Source organism: Chaetura pelagica, unplaced genomic scaffold, assembly GCF_000747805.2.
Source record: "Chaetura pelagica isolate M959 unplaced genomic scaffold, ChaPel_1.0 scaffold363, whole genome shotgun sequence".
Taxonomy (NCBI): Eukaryota; Metazoa; Chordata; class Aves; order Apodiformes; family Apodidae; genus Chaetura; species Chaetura pelagica.
The window spans coordinates 1963774-1983026 of NW_009952720.1; the positions used below are offsets into that span (position 1 = coordinate 1963774).

The 19253-nt window shown below is 44.7% G+C and overlaps 1 protein-coding gene across 1 annotated transcript in view; it reads left to right on the forward strand.

Annotated features, from left to right (window-relative positions):
- Positions 1-19253, forward strand: part of RFWD2 (ring finger and WD repeat domain 2, E3 ubiquitin protein ligase) — a 185106-nt gene that overhangs the window by 93111 nt on the left and 72742 nt on the right. The window contains exons 17-18 of the mRNA XM_009994680.1: positions 1481-1605; positions 2909-3069. Of these exons, the coding sequence (XP_009992982.1) occupies positions 1481-1605; positions 2909-3069 (286 nt within the window). The remainder of the gene's footprint in view (positions 1-1480; positions 1606-2908; positions 3070-19253) is intronic.

Consider the following 19253-nt stretch of genomic DNA (forward strand, 5'->3'; position numbering starts at 1 on the left):
CCCAGCAACCTGGGGTCTTCCAGCTGAGTTGTGCCAAGCAGAGCAGAATACTTCTGCCTCCTTTCTTCAGCTGAAGGGAAGACTTTTGCTCAGAGTAAATACAAGAACATTTTGGAGGCAGGTGTGTTGACATGTAGGGCAACAATGGAAAACTTCCATTTTTATTTAATCCCAACAGAATTTGTGTCTCTTTAATAGTAGTATTTAGCTTGTCTGCCAAGGTGAAAAGAGTGGAAGTTTGAGGTCTGTATCCTTGCAGTCACAATTACACATGGGCAAACCACATCTATTTAGTGCTGATAGGAACTGTGACACCCCACCCCCCCCCTAGGTTTTATAAGCTGCTACTTGGCATTGAGCAGGAGGAGGAGAACATACTTTCAGGGATGCTGGAGAGGGCAGAAGCTGCTTCCCTCCCAACTTCTGTAAAGGTATGAATGAGAGTTGTAGCCAGCATGGAGAACAGATCTTTGTCTATAGATAGAATTTTTATTTAGCCTCTACAGTATATTCAGTGTGTCCTGGATCTGTGAGGATCCAGAGGAGGCTGTGATGGCCTGAAGGCTGCACAGTTCAGTGAACAACTGATCAATAAGAGAAAGGGAGAGTAATACTTGGGGGAAGTTCTTTATTCAAACATGTAATGCATTTTGACAGGCTTCTGAAATAATCTGATACCTTTCCGAGCTCAAGCTGAGTTGCATGTGATTGAAAGTGGGATAAATCTTCTGGAGTGCATCAAGACTCCCTAGGTTTATATTGCAAGTAGAGTGTTGAAGAGCTGCATTGAGCCAGCAATGTGCCCTTGTGGCCAAGAAGGCCAATGGATCCTGGGGTGCATTAGAAAGGGGGTGGTTAGTAGGTCAAGAGAGATTCTCCTGCCCCTCTGTTCTGCCCTGGTGAGGCCACATCTGGAATGTTGTGCCCAGTTCTGGGCCCCTCAGTTCCAGAAGGACAGGGAACTGCTGGAGAGAGCCCAGGGCAGAGGCACAGAGATGCTGGAGGGAGGGGAACATCTCCCTGCTGAGGAAAGGCTGAGGGAGCTGGGTCTGTTGGGCTTGGAGAAGAGGAGACTGAGGGGCCACCTCATCCCTGGTTACAGATCTGTTCAGGGCAGTGTCAGGAGGGCAGAGCCAGGCTTTGTGCAGGGATGTCCAGTGACAGGACAAGGGGCAGTTGGTGCAAACTGGAGCCCAGGAGGTTCCATGTGAGTATCAGGAAGAACTTGTTTGGTGTGAGAGTGCCAGAGCCCTGGGCCAGGCTGCCCAGAGAGGCTGTGGAGTCTCCTTCTCTGGAGACATTCCAACCCCCCTGGGCACGTTCCTGTGTGATGTGCTCTGGGTGCCCCTGCTCTGGCAGGGGGGCTGGGCTGGGGGAGCTTTCCAGGTCCCTTCCAACCCCTGGGGTTCAGTGGGTCTGTGATTGCAAGTGAGGAGTACCTGCCATAGGGCAGCAGCCTAACTCTGGGGTTTGTTTCCAGGTCAACAGACAGTCAGCTGAAGCTGTGGAACGTGGGGAAGCCTCACTGCTTGCGCTCCTTCAAGGGTCACATCAACGAGAAGAATTTCGTGGGCCTGGCATCCAACGGAGACTACATCGCCTGCGGTGAGTGGGGCAGCCATCCTGGCAGGGCCAAGGGGGCTCCTTGGAGCTGGTGCCTCTCCAGTTGCAAAGCTCACTAGTGATTGTGCCACAAGGCTGCATGGGCTTTTTAATAGAGGGTTATTCCAAACTTCTACCTTCTTCTCCCTTCTCAGGGAATAGCTTTATGACCTGACATAAGCAGGGTCTGCACTTGGTTTCTTCCCATTTCAAGTGACTTATTTATATATGATGACTCAGACTTGCTGTCACCAGAAGTCAACTACTACTCTATCCACTGTTGATTCCACTTATGTCATTCAAGCTTGACACACCCTCCCAAACCTTTCTCAGACAGGACAGTGGTCTGGACCACACAGGTGGTTCTGCATTTGTCTCTTAGTACAGCATTCTGCACAGTGAAGCACTAATGCCCTTGTGAACACCTGCCTGGGACACAAAATCATCCTGAAGCTCTTACCCCTCTGGTGATTTCTCTCACCACTTAAGTTGGACTGTTGAGCCTCTGTAAATACACAGGTCTTGGTGGGAAAGCTGATAGGATGAGCAGGACAGCTGTGCCAGCACTGAAGGGAGGACCTTAGCTTGTGTATTCTCTGGTCTCTGTACAGCTTGCAAGGCAGAAATTGCAATAGATTTCTAAATAAAGCCTGCATGCTGTCTAGTCTCTCTTAAAACCTCCAAGGACCAAACTGTCATGCTTGATTACAGCCAGCAGAAGTGTGACAGTGCTACCTGCCTCAGAGCTCTAACACCAGCAGGCTGGGAGTAGCAGTGTTTTAAGTGGTAGTGTGGATGCTGTGCTCTGCCCTAAGGAAGTTCAAGGAAGTGGCTGGGATCCTGTATGTTCTCCAAGCCTGCTGCAAACTGCAGTTGTCTTGTTGTGAAGCCTGGTTCATCATAAAAGTTTGCATGGAGCAGTCCCAGCTGCCAGGGCTGATGAAGCCTGGTTCTGTTATTAAGCATCATAAAGGTTTGCATGGAGCAGTCCCAGCTGCCAGGGCTCCACAAGCATGATGGTAACTACATGGAGGGACTGGCTGGTTTTGTCTTAAATTCACAGACTGGTTTAGGTTGGAAAGGATCTTAAAGATCATCCAGTTTGAACCCCTCTGACATAGGCAGGGACCCATCCCACCAGACCAGGTTGCTCCAAGCCCCATCCAACCTGGTCTTCAGCAGTTCCAGGGATGGGGCAGCCACAGCTTCTCTGGGCAACCTGTTCAGTGTAAGAGTTAAGAAGCCTGATTCCCATGCTTGCTACCAAAACCTGATCTTGTATATTTGTGTTTTTTTTTATTTCTAGGAAGTGAAAATAATTCCCTATATCTATACTATAAGGGCCTCTCAAAGACACTGCTGACGTTCAAGTTTGATACAGTCAAAAGTGTCCTGGACAAGGACCGGAAAGAAGATGACACAAATGAGTTTGTGAGTGCTGTGTGCTGGAGGGCACTACCAGATGGGGTAAGCTTTCTGCTCAGGCACCCAACTGGGTGCAAAAGGAATGCTTCCTGCTTTCTCAGGAAACAGCATTGCTGAGGGTTGGACTGCACTGGGTGTTTTCCCATTGATGGGTATCACAGATCCATGTGAGGATCTGCAGGGGAACTGAAAGGCTGGGGGGAGCTGGGGAAGAAAGGACTGCTGTGCTCCCAACTCTCCCACCTGGGTGTTTGAATCTCTCTACTTGGCATGTGAAATCCCCAAAGAAACCTTGTATTTCTGGCACTTGGTTTTTTGTGGGCACCTTAGTGGGAGTTCTGTTGCTTTAGTGAAGGCACCTGCAGCTACTCACTAGAGCCTTATCTCAGTGTTATCCTGTCTGTGTGGGTTTGCTCCTTGAAATACAACCCTGTGTTTAGATGAGGAGATACGTGAAGGAGCTGAGCCTGGCCAGGCTGCAGTCACCTCAGTGACTGTTCCAGTGACACTTAATTGCTACATGCAGCATGTGTACTGATACTGCACACAGACCTGACACAGGTTTTGGGAGAGTGGCCTTTTGGCATGGGGCTGCTCTGGAGAACAAAATGCTGCTTTTCAAATTCAGAGGGGTTTTAAAAAACTTGCATTAAAAAAAAAAACCAAAACAAAACAAACAAAAAACCCAGAAACGAAACATCTTGAGCAACTCTTTTGTATGTACAAGGGTTTGCAGATCATATACTTAATGGGTTTGTTGGCAGGGGCAGGAGAGGAATCATAGAATCACAGAACTATTCAGGTTGGAAAAGCCCCTTGGGATCATCCAGTCCAGCCATCATCCCTACTCTACAAAGTTCTCCCCTAAACCATCTCCACCAACACCACATCCAAATGACCCTTAAACACATCCAGGGCTGGTGACTCAACCACCTCCCTGGCCAGCCTGTTCCAGGGTCTGGCCACTCTTTCTGTGGAAAAATTGTTCCTAATTTCTAGTCTAAACCTGCCCTGTTGCAGCTTGAAGCCCTTCCCTCTTGTTCTGTCACTAAGGACCTGTGAGAAGAGACCAGCACCAACCTCTCTACAATGACCTTTCAGGTAGTTGTAGAGACTGATGAGGTCTCCCCTCAGCCTCCTCTTCCCCAAACTAAACATTCCCAGCTCCTTCAAGCCTTCTTCATCAGATTGATTCTCCAGGCCCTTCACCAGCTTCGTTGCCCTCTTCTGTGCTCGCTCCAGCACCTCGAGATCTCTCTTAAACTGAGGTGCCCAAAACTGGACACAACACCCAGGTGTGGCCTCACCAGTGCTGAGCACAGGGGGACAGTCACCTCTCTGCTTCTGCTGGTCACAGTATTTCTAATCCAGGCCAGGAGGCCATTGGCTTTCTTGGCCACCTGGACACACTGCTGGCTCATTCAGCTGCTTGTCAGTTAGAACCTCTAGGTACTTTTCTGCCAGACACTTTCCAGCCACACTTCCCCAAGCCTGGAGCATTGCCTGGGGTTGTTGTGGCCCAAGTGCAGGGCCTGGCATTTGGCCTTGTTGAAGCCCAAACCACTGACGTTAGCCCAACAATCCAATCTATCCAAGTCTCTCTGTAGAGCCTCCCTATCCTCATGCAGATCAACACTCCTGGCTAGCTCGGTGTCATCTGCAAACTTACTCATGATACACTCTATGTCCTTATCAAGGTCATCAACAAAGATGTTAAAACAGAAAGATCCCAACACTGAGCCCTGAGGAACACCCCTTGTGACTGGCCAACTTGGCCTTGAACACCTCCAGGGAAGGGCCATCCACAACCTCCCTGGGCAACTTGTTCCAATGGCTCACTACCCTCACAGTGAGGAATTTCTTCCTAACATCTACCCCCTTCCAGTTTGAAGCCATTACCCCTTGTCCTCTCACTATGAAGAAAGCCCCCACAGCTGTCATTCAGTTGTCACTGACATAAACTTAGATAGATGCTTCTGAATCAAAGCAAAAATAATCTCAGGTGTCTGAAACTGCACTTTTGATTTCAAAGTGGACTGTTGTGGTTTGAACAGTGGGCATGAGACTCAGTGACATAGGTTCACCAACTTCTTGCTGGCTGGAATTTAAGGAGGATTTGGTAGGCACAAATGTCTTGTCTCAGATGAAGAGTGGCTGTTGGAAGTTGTGTAGTCCATCTTTCTGCTGAGTAAAAACATGCTGTTGAAAGCTGTGTGTGTAGAAACACCCTTCCCTGAACTGTTTGCATTGGATTGTCCTGCCTGCTGACCTCCTGGGCAGCTTTTCTACAGGCAACAGGCTAACAGTGATATCTAACCCCTGTGTTACTTCTCTTGCCATCTGCTCCTTTTGATCTTTTTTCTGATTAATGTACTTTACTCTGACAGATCTTCTGCTTAAGTGACTGAGAAACTTTTGAGTAGTCACCAAGGGTTCTCAAGCAATTCTTCACAACCAGTATGAAAAATATTGTGCAAAAATGTAATAGTTGAATCAGGCCCTTCAAGATTTCACCAAATTTCTTTCAGGCTTCACTCCATTAAGCAGCATTCAGAATCCATCTGATGTTCTGATCATTAGAGGTTTTTTCCATCATTCCTCTGCTATTCCCTGGGCTTCTTCTAAATGAACCTTTCCCTCCTGTGGCAGCCACAGGACCTGGCTTTCATTTTCAAAGACAGCATCAAAAAGCTGGATACCAGGAGCTGAGTGTTTTCCTTCCATGTTTTACCTCTGCCTGTGGTGTGTGTCATCCTGCTTTACATTCTGGTCCTGCTTTACTTCCTGAGCAAGCTGGCTCACTTGCTTTTGCCAAGAAGCCTGAAAGTTCCCGTGCACCATCTCCCCAGCCCCCCTGAGACAAGAACTCTTCACTGATGCACACACACATTTCTCTTCCCTCTTGTTCCCAGCACATGGGTCCTCTCTGACCTCATTGAGACTTTGCTCGTGTTCTTAGGAAATTTAATTACTGCACAGCCAAAGGTCATTTATGCCCACAAAGTCACACTGGAATGATTAAACTCTTTTCTTTCTTTTTTTTTTTCCCCCTCTATTTTTATAAAGTTTCTTAAACTTGGCATAATTTTGTTTTCAGATGAGCTTCCTATATCCAGGCTTCCCTAAAAGCTGACATGTGTTCTAATGCTGCTCAGATGAACTAGAGAAGGCTCTTGCCTCACAGTGCTGTCAGCATTTGAGGGAACAGGGGAACCCACAGCCTATTTCTGGCTTAATTGCAGACTTTGATCCTGGGTGAGTCACTCTGCCTTAGCTTCCTAATTAGAAGAGTTCCCGTGCCCACCTTCCACTGCCGGCGGAGATGGTGCCTGCTCTGCTGCAGGGCACGTTGCAGCTCAGCAACTCCATCCCTGCATCCTTCCAGAGCCCAGCATGGGTTGGGAAACCTGCCCCAGAGCCACAGGGAGCATGGTGGGTAGGCTTTATACTGCTCTGGGCAGGCTGTTCTCTGTACTGGTTCAAAGCTGTCTTGCTTTGTCTCTTTGCCATGGTCACTGGGCAGTAGCTTCAGTGTTGCTACCTGGAGTGTTTCTGAAGGGGAAGATGTGTGCCAGCCTTTCCCTAAGGCTCCCTGGTGGAGCAGACTCTCTGCAGTTTCCCTACTGTTTTGCTCTCCAGGATTGTTCTTTAATTAACCTTTGGAGATGAGATGACTAAGTTTCAGATCTGTCAGTTATCTTGGCAAGCATGAGTACATGTCCTCCTTCATCTCCTGCACTTAAGTGCAAAATCTCAGATTCTAATTAAAACTTAACCAAAACTTTCAGATGAAATGCCGTTGATTCTTTCTTAAATCTATATTTGGATAATTCAGGCTTTTATTTCCTCCTGAGTCAAAGTTAAGCTGTGCCAGCAGCCCTTGCCAGAACCCATCTTTTTGGTTTTTTGCCCCTTCTGTATTGTTTATTCCTCACTTAGGAAGATGCAGGGATCTTTCTGCTAGAGCTGTCACCTTTCAGAGGTCCAGCCAGGGCTTTCTTTCCACCTGTGTTAAAGCCACGACAAGGGAGAGAAACTATTCTCTGAAAGTGTTTATTAGCATTTTGCATCAGGCTTGCTCACTTTTCAACTCTTGGGTAACGTTTAGAAATAAGCACAAGCTTGTAGGCTCATAGTTTGGTTAGACTGGGAGGGGGGAAAAGCCCCAAGCAAACAAAAAAATCTGAGAAGGTGCATTGGGAAGCAAAGCTTTGATCTTCTTCTTTTGGTGCTGTGTAAATAAGCTGTTTAATATTTTTTTAAATAGTGAGTGAGGAAAACCACTTCTCATTTTATTCTAACAATTGATGAATATTTAATGGTGAAAGAAGCTTCAGGACACTTTTGGCCTATTAAGAATGAGTTAGACACAGAGTTGCTTTTCAGAACCTTCCCTGAACCAAATAGTTTTATTTATCAAGTCAGGGACTTTATTATAAACCTGTCCTGTCCTTTGTTCCTGGCACCTCAGCAAGATTTAGCCAGCTTGATTTGAAACAGGAATCTGGGCTTGAGATTGGAAAATACCTTGTATTTCATTAACATGTAAGCAGACCATGCTCATGCATAGAGGGATGCTCTTGCACAGGGAAGGGAAATAACAGCAGTGGTAGTAGCTCACTGCAGTTAGGGGGGTAAAGATGTTTTATCTGTCTTGAGAGGGTCACTGCAGTTTTGTCCAGGTAGCTGGAAGAGAGAGTCTGTACTTCATTTCCCTTCTGTGTCCTGCATTGTTTGCCCCTTCCCTAAAGGGGCCATCTTTTGTTTGGCCCTGCTTTGCCACGTTGCAGAGTGTGAGATGTGCCTCATCCAACTGTGTTCAATAATTACATCTCAAGTAGCCCCTTTCCCAGACATGGTTAGTGTTTCTCAGAAAGAAACTGTCAAAAAAAGCAACCAAGGCTGAACCTGCTCCCAGGACAGCAAAAAGGTATTACTGCTGAACACAGAAGCAATTTGATTATGTAGATTAAGCATGGCTCAATCTATCATAATCAGTGAAAAGAAGCCATTTAATTCTGTACCTGTTTGCATGAGTATTCATTACAGCTGATAAGCAGGTTAGCTGGGGAAAGATTTCTCAAGCAGAAACGTTGAGGCTTTGATACTAGTAAGGAGATGAAGATAAGAGCAGGAGAATGTAATGCAAATTAGGTAAAGCTTTCCATACATAGGTTTTTCTTCCACAGGGATAAGGAAGGGAAGTCCAACCTGGCCTTGAACACTTCCAGGGATGGGGCAGCCACAGCTTCTCTGGGCAACCCAGACTAGTGTCTCACCACCCTCACCAGAAATAATTTATTCCTAACCTAAATCTCCCTTCTTCCAGCTTAAAACAGGAAACAATTTATTCCTAACCTAAATCTCCCTTGTTCCATCTTAAAACTATTCCCCTTCATCCCATCATTTCATGCATTTATCAAAAGCCCCTCCCCAGCTTTCCTGTAGCCCCTTCAGGTACTGAAATGTGCTCTGAGGTCTCCCCAGAACCTTCTCTTTTCCAGACTGAACAGCCTCAACTCTCAGCCTGTCTGCAGAGCAGCCCTCTGAGCATCTGGACTCACTCCAACAATTCCATGTCCTTCTTGTGTTGGGGACTTCAGAATATGTTTTCTTAGGTTGTTTTTGCTCTTCAAAAGTCATTTTAATGTGGGGAGTCCTAAACAAACATCTAGCCATGAGTGGGAGAAACAGGCTCTGAGACTACAGGCTTCAGGTTGCCTTGAGGCACTGTCATGTGATGGAGTTATCTTCATAATTAATCTTACCTCTCTGAACTTCTCTTTGTTAGACTAAGAGGATGGAAATACTCCCTTCAAATCCATTTTTGGTGCATCTCTTCAGAAAACAAGCTTTTCTTCCATTTATTTTTCCTTTCCTCTGAACATCCAGCTTTGTTTCTTAATGATGTCTGGCTTGAATTCTTTAAATAGAAACCTATAATTGTACTGCAGTAAGCTGGTCACTTAATAGGGCTGTAATCTTGTTCACTGATGAAAAGTAGGCATCCTTTTGTTTCCCAGTAGCCTAATAAATGGTACACAACATGCACAGGAGCTAGTCAGGGACGCTGGTAATTTACAATAAGCAAATTGGCTCCCTTCACTGGAATTAATTTAGCCAATAGAAATTATTTTGGGAAGTGATTCACTGCCATTTTAAAGCATTAATTAATTTGGGTGACTTATGGACATTTAAAATGAAGCCTCCTTTGTTATTCCAAGATAGCCAAATGCTTATTCAGTGTCATTCTTAAGTAGCTTGTACCAACTGTAACTACATCTCTTGTAACTTGAAATCTGAATTCCAATGGGATTTTGGAGGGAAGACAAGTCTAAGACTTGCTCTTTTTTTTTGTTCCACTTGGTTGCTGAAATTTTAGAGGTTCTAAAGCTGTGAGAATATTGTCTCCCACCTTCAGATCAGTGTTGTATTATTTTTGCAGCATCCTCCATGAGTTGTTCAGCTGTCGGGTGAGATATGCTCAGGCAGTAATCTAAAGCTGAGGAGATAAATGCCTGCCTGGAGTGATCACACCCAAGCTGTCCCTTCCTTGCCTGCCTCTGACACCAGCTGCTGGCACAGGAAGCAGCATGAGTGGTATTTTCAGGGAGGGTCCCTGCTGTTTTCTGACTCATCTCTTTCCTAGACCAGGGCTGGCCTGTGATATTCATATGCAGCATCTCCCAAACCAGTATTATTGCAGGTTGTTCTCCAGGGCAGCACCACCCTCCTGCTTCATCCTGGAAATGCAATGGTCTTCATCTTCTCTCTCGTGATTGAAATGCACAGAAGTTTAGAGGAGGCTGAGCATGATCAGCTTTTAAGGAGAGCAAAGAGATTTGACTTGGATTGGGTTTGTTCTACTGGTTTTTCCTCCCTCTCCTGATAATCTTCAAAGATTTTCCTGTCTCCTGTGGAAGCTGCCTAAGCCCCTTGGCTTCCCACCCTCTGTCTGTGCAGTGACTTCCCACCCTCTTGTCATGCCCTCTCTTCTCTTCCCAGTGACAGTGCTTTCAACAAGCTTTCTTGGACTTTTATTACTTTGCTCCTTTGCACTTTGGGTGTAAATATAGTTTATTTCTCTTCCCTCCTACCTTTTTCATGCCCATTTCTCCCTCACTCATTTGAAAATCTCAAATCTTTGTTAAAAGAAGTGGAAGCCAGAGTATCAAAAGGCACCTCATACATCATGCATGGCTCCTTATTTTTCCCCCAAATTGTAGTGTATTACTTATGTATACCAGCACACATTATATATTGTTCTATATGCTGCCTGAAAAAAATATTTCCATATGCAGAATAATTTCTACCTTGCAGATAAAAGGTGGCACAAGTTCAGTCTGTATCCTTCTTTGAGCTCATCATGCTCATTTTACTTCCATACCCATTTCTCTTCAGATGCTCATTTTGGTCTGCATTTTTTTTTTTCTGTGGCTAAGGAGAATTAATTAAAAACTACTCAGGTGATAATATTTAACTCCTCTTCACAACTCTTGGATTCTAACTGCAGAGAACTTTGTAGGGCCCACCATACTCTATTATGAACAGTTCATCTTGAAACCTCAGTGTGTTGACACTTCGATCCGTGTGAAAGACCATCTTGATAATGTGATTATGCAAATGACAGGCTTTAGGAGAAAGTGTTTCATTTTGAGCCTTCTGTAGAAGGAGAAAAATACTGGCAAATGATCTTAGGTTAATGCCTCTCCATAGTTGCAGGACACCCTCTGAGCTGCCTCCCCGTGAGGGCAGTTGCTGCCAGACCACACTGCTGTGCAGTCCAGCACGGGCAAGGGTGAAGGTCATTGAGGTAGTTCCCTGACAACCCCAACCTCTGTGTTTTTTGGGGGGGGAAAAAGTGTATTGCACCATTGATTGTGACGTTTCAGGGCTGAAGGGTGGCTGGTACATCAATGCCTTTGTTAACTCTTCTCCTACAGGCAGAGCAGCTGCCCACCCTGCCGCTGCAAACAGAGGGGATGAGTCTGGCTTTTGTTCAGCTCTGGAAGTTCAGGTCCCCTGTGGTACTGCAGCACTCTGATATCATTCTAGCTTCTATTTTAAGAATAGCTTTTCCAAGAAATGTAGGTGGCTCAGGTTTTTCTTCTTTTGTTAGTTTCAAGTTTACATTTGCAAACTCCATTTCTCTCTCCTGCTGCAAGGTGAGGCAGATATTAATTTTTTTTTTCCCTGCATAATCACAGAAAATTGCCAAGGGGATGATGTTATTTTGAAGGGAAGGCAGATCAAAGTCACCCATGTTGCATGACTGAGGGCAGCATTTACTCTTTCAGACTTTTACAGCTGGTATTTGCTTACCAGTGTGTCTCTCTTCTATTGCCAAGAGAAGCAGAGAGTGTGCAGTAGATGGGGACTGAGGTCTTCCTTATTACTCATCTCTTTCCTAGAGCAAGTGAATGACACAGTGGTCGACATAACTCTGAGTACTGTTGACATTGCAGTTCCAGGAGCTGATCCCTGTGGTGCAGCTGTGCAGATAATGGATTGCAGTTGATTGCCAGTGCAAGCAGAGGTCCGAGCAGGCTCTCCTTGCTTCCTAGGCTTTAAAAAAATCAGAGCCTCCCAATGCAATCACAAATTGTCTTGCTATGATACACACTATGAACTGGGGATGCAAGGAAGTCTCTGTGCAGCTGTCATTAAACTTCTAAGTGGATGTTTCTCTTCTGTGGGGACTCTGCTGCTCTAGGAACCATCAATTCTTTATTCAAGTAGGAGTTTTTTAACAGGTGAATCCAAGTCAGGGACCCACCTGGAATGTGGACTTCATTCCTGACTCCATCCCCAATTCCCTGCTGACCCATAATGCTACAAGGTACAACCTGAAGTGCAGCAGGATGTATCGTGTGGCCCTTCACATAAGTTATTTCCCAAATGGTACTGCTTGATAGAAAATGATTTGTATTAGGGTGATGCTCACAGTGACCCTCATAATATATATTCAGCTGGAGAGAGAAAAGGAGGAGATTTGTATTCAGAGACATTTGCTTTTAGAATTGAATAATTAATTGTACAACTGTTTTTTCTTTCTCCCACCCAGCCTCTGTGGTGCTGCTGTTGAGCCCCTTGGTCTGAACTCTGATATGTATCCTGCTGGGTTCTAGAGACACTGATTAAATAATTGATTAGGCTGTTGTAAGGTTTGTCCATTTTTCAGAGGATGCCTGGAAACCTACTTGTATCATGAGTTGTAGGCTCCTCTCTTCCCACCCTGCTCTTAGTCTTAGCCTTTGTCTCCTGGGAATTTCACCCTCTCTTGCCCTTGGGATTAGAGGTGGCAGGTGGGTGCCCTTTTCCCTCACAGCTAGAGAATCATCCTGGTTGGAAGGAACCTTGAAGATCATCACCTTAGATCAACTCATAGCCTTTGGGTAGGAAGGCTCATCCCTAGTATTTTCTGGGGTATTTATAATGTGTATTTTGTGTAGTGTCCTGGAGCAGAGCCCCCTGAGAGCAATTAGGAGGAGGAGCCAGGCAGGTTTTGCAGGTTCTGAGCCAGCATCTTGATGCCAAGCTCCACCCAAAGCTGTTCTCCTGTGAGTCACAGCATCTCCAACCTGAGCAGCCATTGTTTTGCTTTATTTCCACTCCTAGATTAATTTTCTTTTCTATTTTTTTATGCAGTTCTATCCATCTGCCAAAGTCTCTGGCTGGCACATAGTGCCAGGGAGGTGCAGAATGAACACTCACAGCTCAGCTTGGTTAGTCAAGGAACATTCGGTGTTTTATCAGGCAGACAAAGAGGATCATTTCAGATAGGAGCTGCAGGGGTAGAGCCGGGCTTCTTGATACTTAGTGCTGAAGGAGGGCTCTGGTTTCAGAGTGAAGTGGTTGTGAAAAGCCATTGGCACTGGGCTAACCACTCCCTTTGAAGTCTGCTTTAGTGCAGCAGCAGAATTCCCACTCTGAGGCTGTTAGAAACCCTTGCTGCTGTTTGAAGGTGGGTTTCTAACCTCATTCCCTCTAACAAGTGGCACTGCTTCAATTATGGTCAAACCAACCTTACTATATCATCTTTTTCTTTTGATTCCATTCTTCAGTGCATCTACTAATGGCAAGTCCTGCCAGGCCACCACCATTCAGCAGTTGCAGCTCATCAGCTGCATCAACCTTTCGCTCTAGTGCTCCTAATTAGCCAATTTTAATGGTTGGATTTCATGTTTTACAGAGTCTAAATGAGGTGGGAAAAATATGAACTGATTTTTTTTTCATTCCAGCATAAGATTTTGATCAGATAACTTAACCTCTGGGTAAAATGGAAGTAGAATTATTTATGCTCAGGTGATTTTTTCCTGCAAAAGCTTTATGTAGCTCTCTACATTATTATAGTTAGTGTGGCTTTGGGCAACTGTTCTGAAGGTTTTCAGGTGCTTTCTGCCCTTTTGTTATCAGTGACAAAACCCCAAAGAGTTTTGAAACCCAGTAACTCATGAGTTAATGCCTGTTGCATTTTACTAAAGCAAGAATTCAGGCTTTTATGACAGTCCTTGTAAAAACAACTGCTCAGATTGCTTTTCCAGCAGCAACATGGATTTTGTATCCTTTTAACCTATTTAAATAAAGCTTAGTTTCCTTTTGGTGATGTTCTAATCTAATTCTAGCTAATGCTAGATGAGCTGGCTGTGTGCAGGGAGTGAAAACAGTTGTTCCTTTGAAAACAATCTCATGTCTGCATTGAAACTACCTGGTTTTGTGTAGTTAGGGTGTGTAATTATTTTATATAGGATACACACAGAATTATAATAACCAGTCCTTTCAAAAGAAGACAAAGCTAGTATGGCAGGGAAGTTATGATTAGTAATTTAATGACTACCTTTTAGACAGAAATGATACTCTTAAATTGGGGGTTGTGCAGCTGAGGGGAGTTGGGTTCAGCCTCGCACCATGTGTTTCAAATTCTGCTGCTTCAAACAGTGATGTCTCTTACATGTTGTTGTATGTTGCCGTTGTATAGTGCTTCCCAAACCCTTGATCTGATTGTTAACACTGGAGAGAGGTGAGCTGTTTGGTGCAGTGCTGGATTTTCTAGTTTTGCTTTCATATGTCTGAAGTGAATGTTAAGTTAAGCAGAGGAGGTGTAGCTGGGGCAGCCTGGGGAGCTGGCAGATGAGACAGTGCATGGTTTCCCATTTGCTTCTAATAGTGAAAGGTACTGCAGGGAAGATAAGCAATATTACTTATACTGGGAAGAATGATTGGTTCAGATCCATTAAATTTTAAAAAAAGCTCCTTTTACCTGTAATCTGCAGGTGGCACATAGATGTAAGTGCAGCAGGAGGAGGAAAAGCTGCATCCCTCCTCGCTCCCTGTGCTGGCATCACCAGCCAAGTCTCCCAGGATAAATACATGATTTCTTTTCTTCCTGGCTTCTAGGATGATCAGTTGAGACCTTGCTACCTTTTTCTTCCAAGAAAGACCTTCTACAGAGCAGACAGCTCTGGCTAGGTTTCTTCTGAGCACTAAATAACAGCCAGCCTGTCTAGTCTGGGGAGTATGTGCTTGAGAGATGTGTTGACTTGTTTAGTGTAAAATATTATTGATTAAAGTAGGAGGTTAATAGGGCTTCTGTGTGTGCCTTGTTTCACAACTTGCATGTTAGCTCCAGCATTTGAAAAGACAAATTTGAGCCAAACAAAAGTAAAAGAAAAGGAGAGAAAGTGAGCTGGAAGTGAGATACAAATGTCCTTATTTAATGCAAAAGGGTTCAGCTTTCAGTTTTCATTATGTTCACACCTCACTAGACAATGCAAAAGAAGAAATATCAATTGTTGGGAAATGCATGGAAATCTGAAGCAAGACAGAAGTTAGCAGCTTCTGAAACTGTTCTTCCAGTCTTAAAGCAAACAGCAGCCAGTACCAAGAGCTTGTGAAGGGTTTTTCCTTTTGTTTCAAAACTGAAGAATATACCTATATTTACCTTGCAAAAAGTGAGCAAAGATCCACGCTGTGAAAAACCACTCTGCTGATGCTCAGGTGTTTGTTCAAGAAAAACACTGCTTTAGAGGTTTCTTCTGGATAAATGTTTGGCTAGATACAAGGTTGCAGGGCTAAGGGACCCAGCTTGGCTGCTGCTTTCCCACCTTATCCTCATCCCTGAACTCCTCTCCATGTCTCTTGGCCATCCTCTGCAGTCATTCCTCCCTTTTCCAATATTATTCCTTCTTTTTCTCCCAAGAGCAGGGCTGTCTGAACATGGAAGGGGGAACAAGGACAGTCTTCTCATGAGCCCTCCACAATCACTAAATCTTTGGCTTTTACTGTTCATCTTGAGCCTGGGAATTACTTGTTCTGGAGTGGGGAGGGGAGCTATGAAAACTTATTTTTGTGCAGATTTTTGAGGTTTTTCCTTGTTCTCCTTTGCAAGCAGGTTTGAGGTGGATTTATGGTGCAGACAGATATTTCTGGGCCAGACCAGGGCTTCTGTGTTAATTTTGTGTAACATATGAACATGGAATCTGAGCCCAGCACACTGCAAATGCAAGTTAATGAAGTAATGAATGTGATGCACGCCAAGCCCCATCATCTCTGACTCTTCTTATCCAGACAAACACACACTGTATGTGTGGCTTTTTTTAGCAGCCTTTTTTAATACTATCATTTACTTCCTCCTTGGAAGCTGTAGCTAGGTCAGTAGATGATCATGAACTCTTCACAGGAGCTGTTCTGCTGATGATTGTAGCAGTACACATGAGGTTGCTGTAACAAGAAATAAGTCATGTATGGTCCTGACAGAGGACAATTATTTTCTCATATTCACTGTATTTTGTCCTGTATTTCTCACCATCTCTGCTCTGAAACATTTGAGGCATTGTCAGCCCAAGATAAAAGCAGGGGGTACCTGCTGCACACTCCAGTGGTGTCTGTGGGGAGGAGTCAGTCATCAGCAGCATCTTTTCAGAAAGAATATCTAAAATCAAAGGAGGGCAAAGCAGATTAGCTAAAAAATAACAAAATCAAACGCCAGAAGTGTTGGCTTCTCTTCCCTCACCCTTTGTCAGCTGAGCTTGGGTTTGTATTCTAGTATTTATGTAGCTGAAGGATCTTGTAAAATCAGAGGTACTGAGTCACAACACAAGGGGTTTTGTTCACTCCTATAATCCCTGTAGGAAAATGACATTTTTTTCTTTATAAACCTGAGTCTTTTACAACTTCCTTTTTTTGCTTTTAGTGTCATTGGTGGCTTAATGGATTTCTTGATTGTTGAGCTCCTCTTTTTGATACAGTATTGTTAGTCTTTGCATGCACTCAAAGTGACAGGGAGCGTTAAAAACAGTCATTTCAATTTGAGATGTCTAGAGATAATTTTTTTTTATTCCCACTGTGTGAAAATAACTTGAATAGGAGCAGAATTATCCATTGTAAGAGAGATGATTTTACTTGTGAATTGGATTTAAAGATAAAATCTTTCCTACTTCCTGGGATGTGGATTTCCTATTCATTTTTCTGTTGAGATTAATCGGGAGCAAGACTTTAATCCAGAGCAAAGATGATTGAATTGTCCTCAAACAGTGATGCAGAACATTACCCAGATCTCACTTTATTAAAAGCCTTTTTCAGTCCTGCCGTGCTGAGAAATCATGAGTGTGTGAGAGCTGCTTGCAAATACCTCATATGAAGAAGGCTGTTCTTTCCTGGCTTATTAGATAAAACGCTTTCTAGTTGTTCAGGTTGTTAGGTGTGGTGTGGAATGGGTTAAATTTGTGTAGTGTATCAGCTAGAAATTTTTTGGGGAATGCAATCAAAAGGGCTCACTCCACCTGCAAAAGCTTCTGATGGCTTCAAGGTCTGCCATTAACTGAGCTGCTGCTGGGTTTGTGGCATGGTCAGGATGGAAAATGAAGTGCCTTAATGCAGCTTGGCTTCCTCTTTGGGAGCCCAGAGAAGGTCAAGCTGAGGCTCCAGCTCCCCAAGCCCATTGGACAGTGTGTCCAGCAGAGCTGCAGTGTGATCCCACTGGCTGCTGCCAGCCCTGGGTGCTAACAACACCACCATGCTTTTAAAAATTGGAGTCATCTTTTAATCTTCACTTCTCCAGCAGGGAATGTGTAGAGCTGTCAGGTTGCCCTAAATCTCTAGTTACAGCCTAGAACGGAGTAAGGATGTAATTTGCTTTTCACCTTTTCAGAGGGCAAAGAGATCATGGGTAGAAAAATCTAATTCAAGGATTTCCAAGCTGTGACGTGGGAGCTTGGCAGCCCCTTGGTTCAGTTGAGGACTCCTACCTGAGGGTGAGCTGTGAACAGTCATGTTGGGGAGCTGGCAAGGCTTCAGATGCACGTAACACATCTCAAATTAAAAATAATTTTAAAAAGAGGAGGTGGGGAGGGGGGGGGCACCACAAAAGCAGCTTGCTGTTTAATGGCCTTGCTGGAGGGAGGCTGGCAGGCAGCATGCTGTTGGCAAGCTGTTCCCTGGAGTTTAGGAGTGTATTGAAGGCCAGGAGATTTAGGGGCTTGTGAGCAGCACTGCAGCTTCAGGCTCTGCTGTGAACTGAAAGTCACAGAGAGAGTAAGAAAGGAGCCACTTTGAAGGCTGGTGAGTGGGCATGCTTGCCCTGTGGGGCCTCTCTTTTCTTCTGGTTAGAATAATTTTCGACTTTGAGTTAAACTTGGCCACTTAACCATATTTTCCTATTAGATAAATCATCTTTTCCTCAGCTTATTTGCATGTGGTACACCATGTTTCATTGAGGATTGGGTACCATCAGGAGCCCGGGCTAAAAGACTGTATAATAAAAGGTGGTTTTAATCATGACATTTTGTAGGACTGGAAGCTGCTGGGACCACTCATGGGCAAAAGTCATGTGTTTTTGTCCTCTGTTGCAGTCTTCCTAGAGCAAAGTGGAGGTCTCTGTCTGCTTTAGGAGAGCCAACTAAGCCAGATCGTTCCCCTCCATACATGTATATTATCCCATAATATACCAAGACAGCACCCTTGGCAGTGACTGCTGCCCATCCATGATGCCCCACCACGTGTGGACAGTCCTTGTGTTTTGTGTGCAGCATCCAGAGCTAAGAAGAACTGCTGAGAGCTTATCTATCTTGATAGCAAGACTATCAGTTACTGGGTTTTTTGTATTAAAGGTTTTTTGTATTTGCCCCCCCAAAGTCATCATTAGGTGTAGCAATCTGGCTGTGGAGGTGATTGCCTTGTGGTTGGAGAGGTGTGGGTGGGTGGAGCAGGGCTGCATGTCCTGAGGTTCCCTTTCCCATCTCCATTCTTCTTGCTGCTTCAGGAAACAGTCGTTTGTTGTGAGCCAGGTTTGCAGCTTTGATTGAAAATGACTCTGCAAAACCCCATCAAAGCAGGGCGTGTCCTGGGGTCATTTAAAAACAATACATAACTACAAAAGGCACCTTGGAGTGTGGAAGCTCCCTGGGATGCCAGGTGGCCTGTGGTCTGCTGGTGTCTCCAGGTAGGACCTAGTAAATCTTCAACAGGCCTTACCATGTTTGTCTGCCCAAAAAGTGCAGGGGGAAGAAGGGAGGAAGGATGAAATTGCTCTCACTGAGGTTTGGGGTGATGATGAAGTGCTGGCGCATTGCCTAATGACTGTCACTGGTTTGCAGGAGTGAGGCAGATCTGAGAGGGGTGGCTGCAGCTGTATAGCTGGGAAGTTGTGCTTTTCATGGCTAATTAAAGTTACCATTTGCATTTGGGATTTTTGTTTTTAAAGGATGACACCATATTACACCAGAAACTGCTAGCAACATTTATTTATAGCATGAACATAGCTTTGTTGGTACCTCTGTATTTCCTCTCTTGCCTCCTTTTGCTTTCCCATCTGGTTTTTTTATGACTTCTGTCCTGACAGCACTTGTTCTTCTAGTCCTTGACTCCCCTCCCGTGCAGACATATGATGATCCCAGAACATTTTCCCTTTTGTCTTTGTAAACAATAGGCAGGCAATCTAATAGCATCAGCCCAAAGTCAAGGGAGCTTTGCAGATTCAGCTTGACAACTCCTCTCTCTGAATTATTTAAGGCCACAAACAAAAGAAAGCCCATCTAGAGCTTCAGGTGACTTCTCATCTGGTGTTGTGGAGAATGCCTGATAGGCAAGTCCCACTCATTTTCTTCCATTTAAATCCATAGGATTTAATAGAATAGCAAATGCAATTAGAATTCAGGGGCTACTGCCTGTTATCCCTTAGAGGAGAGTTAAGTTGCAGGGATGTGAATGAGCAAGTCAAAGAAAGGGAA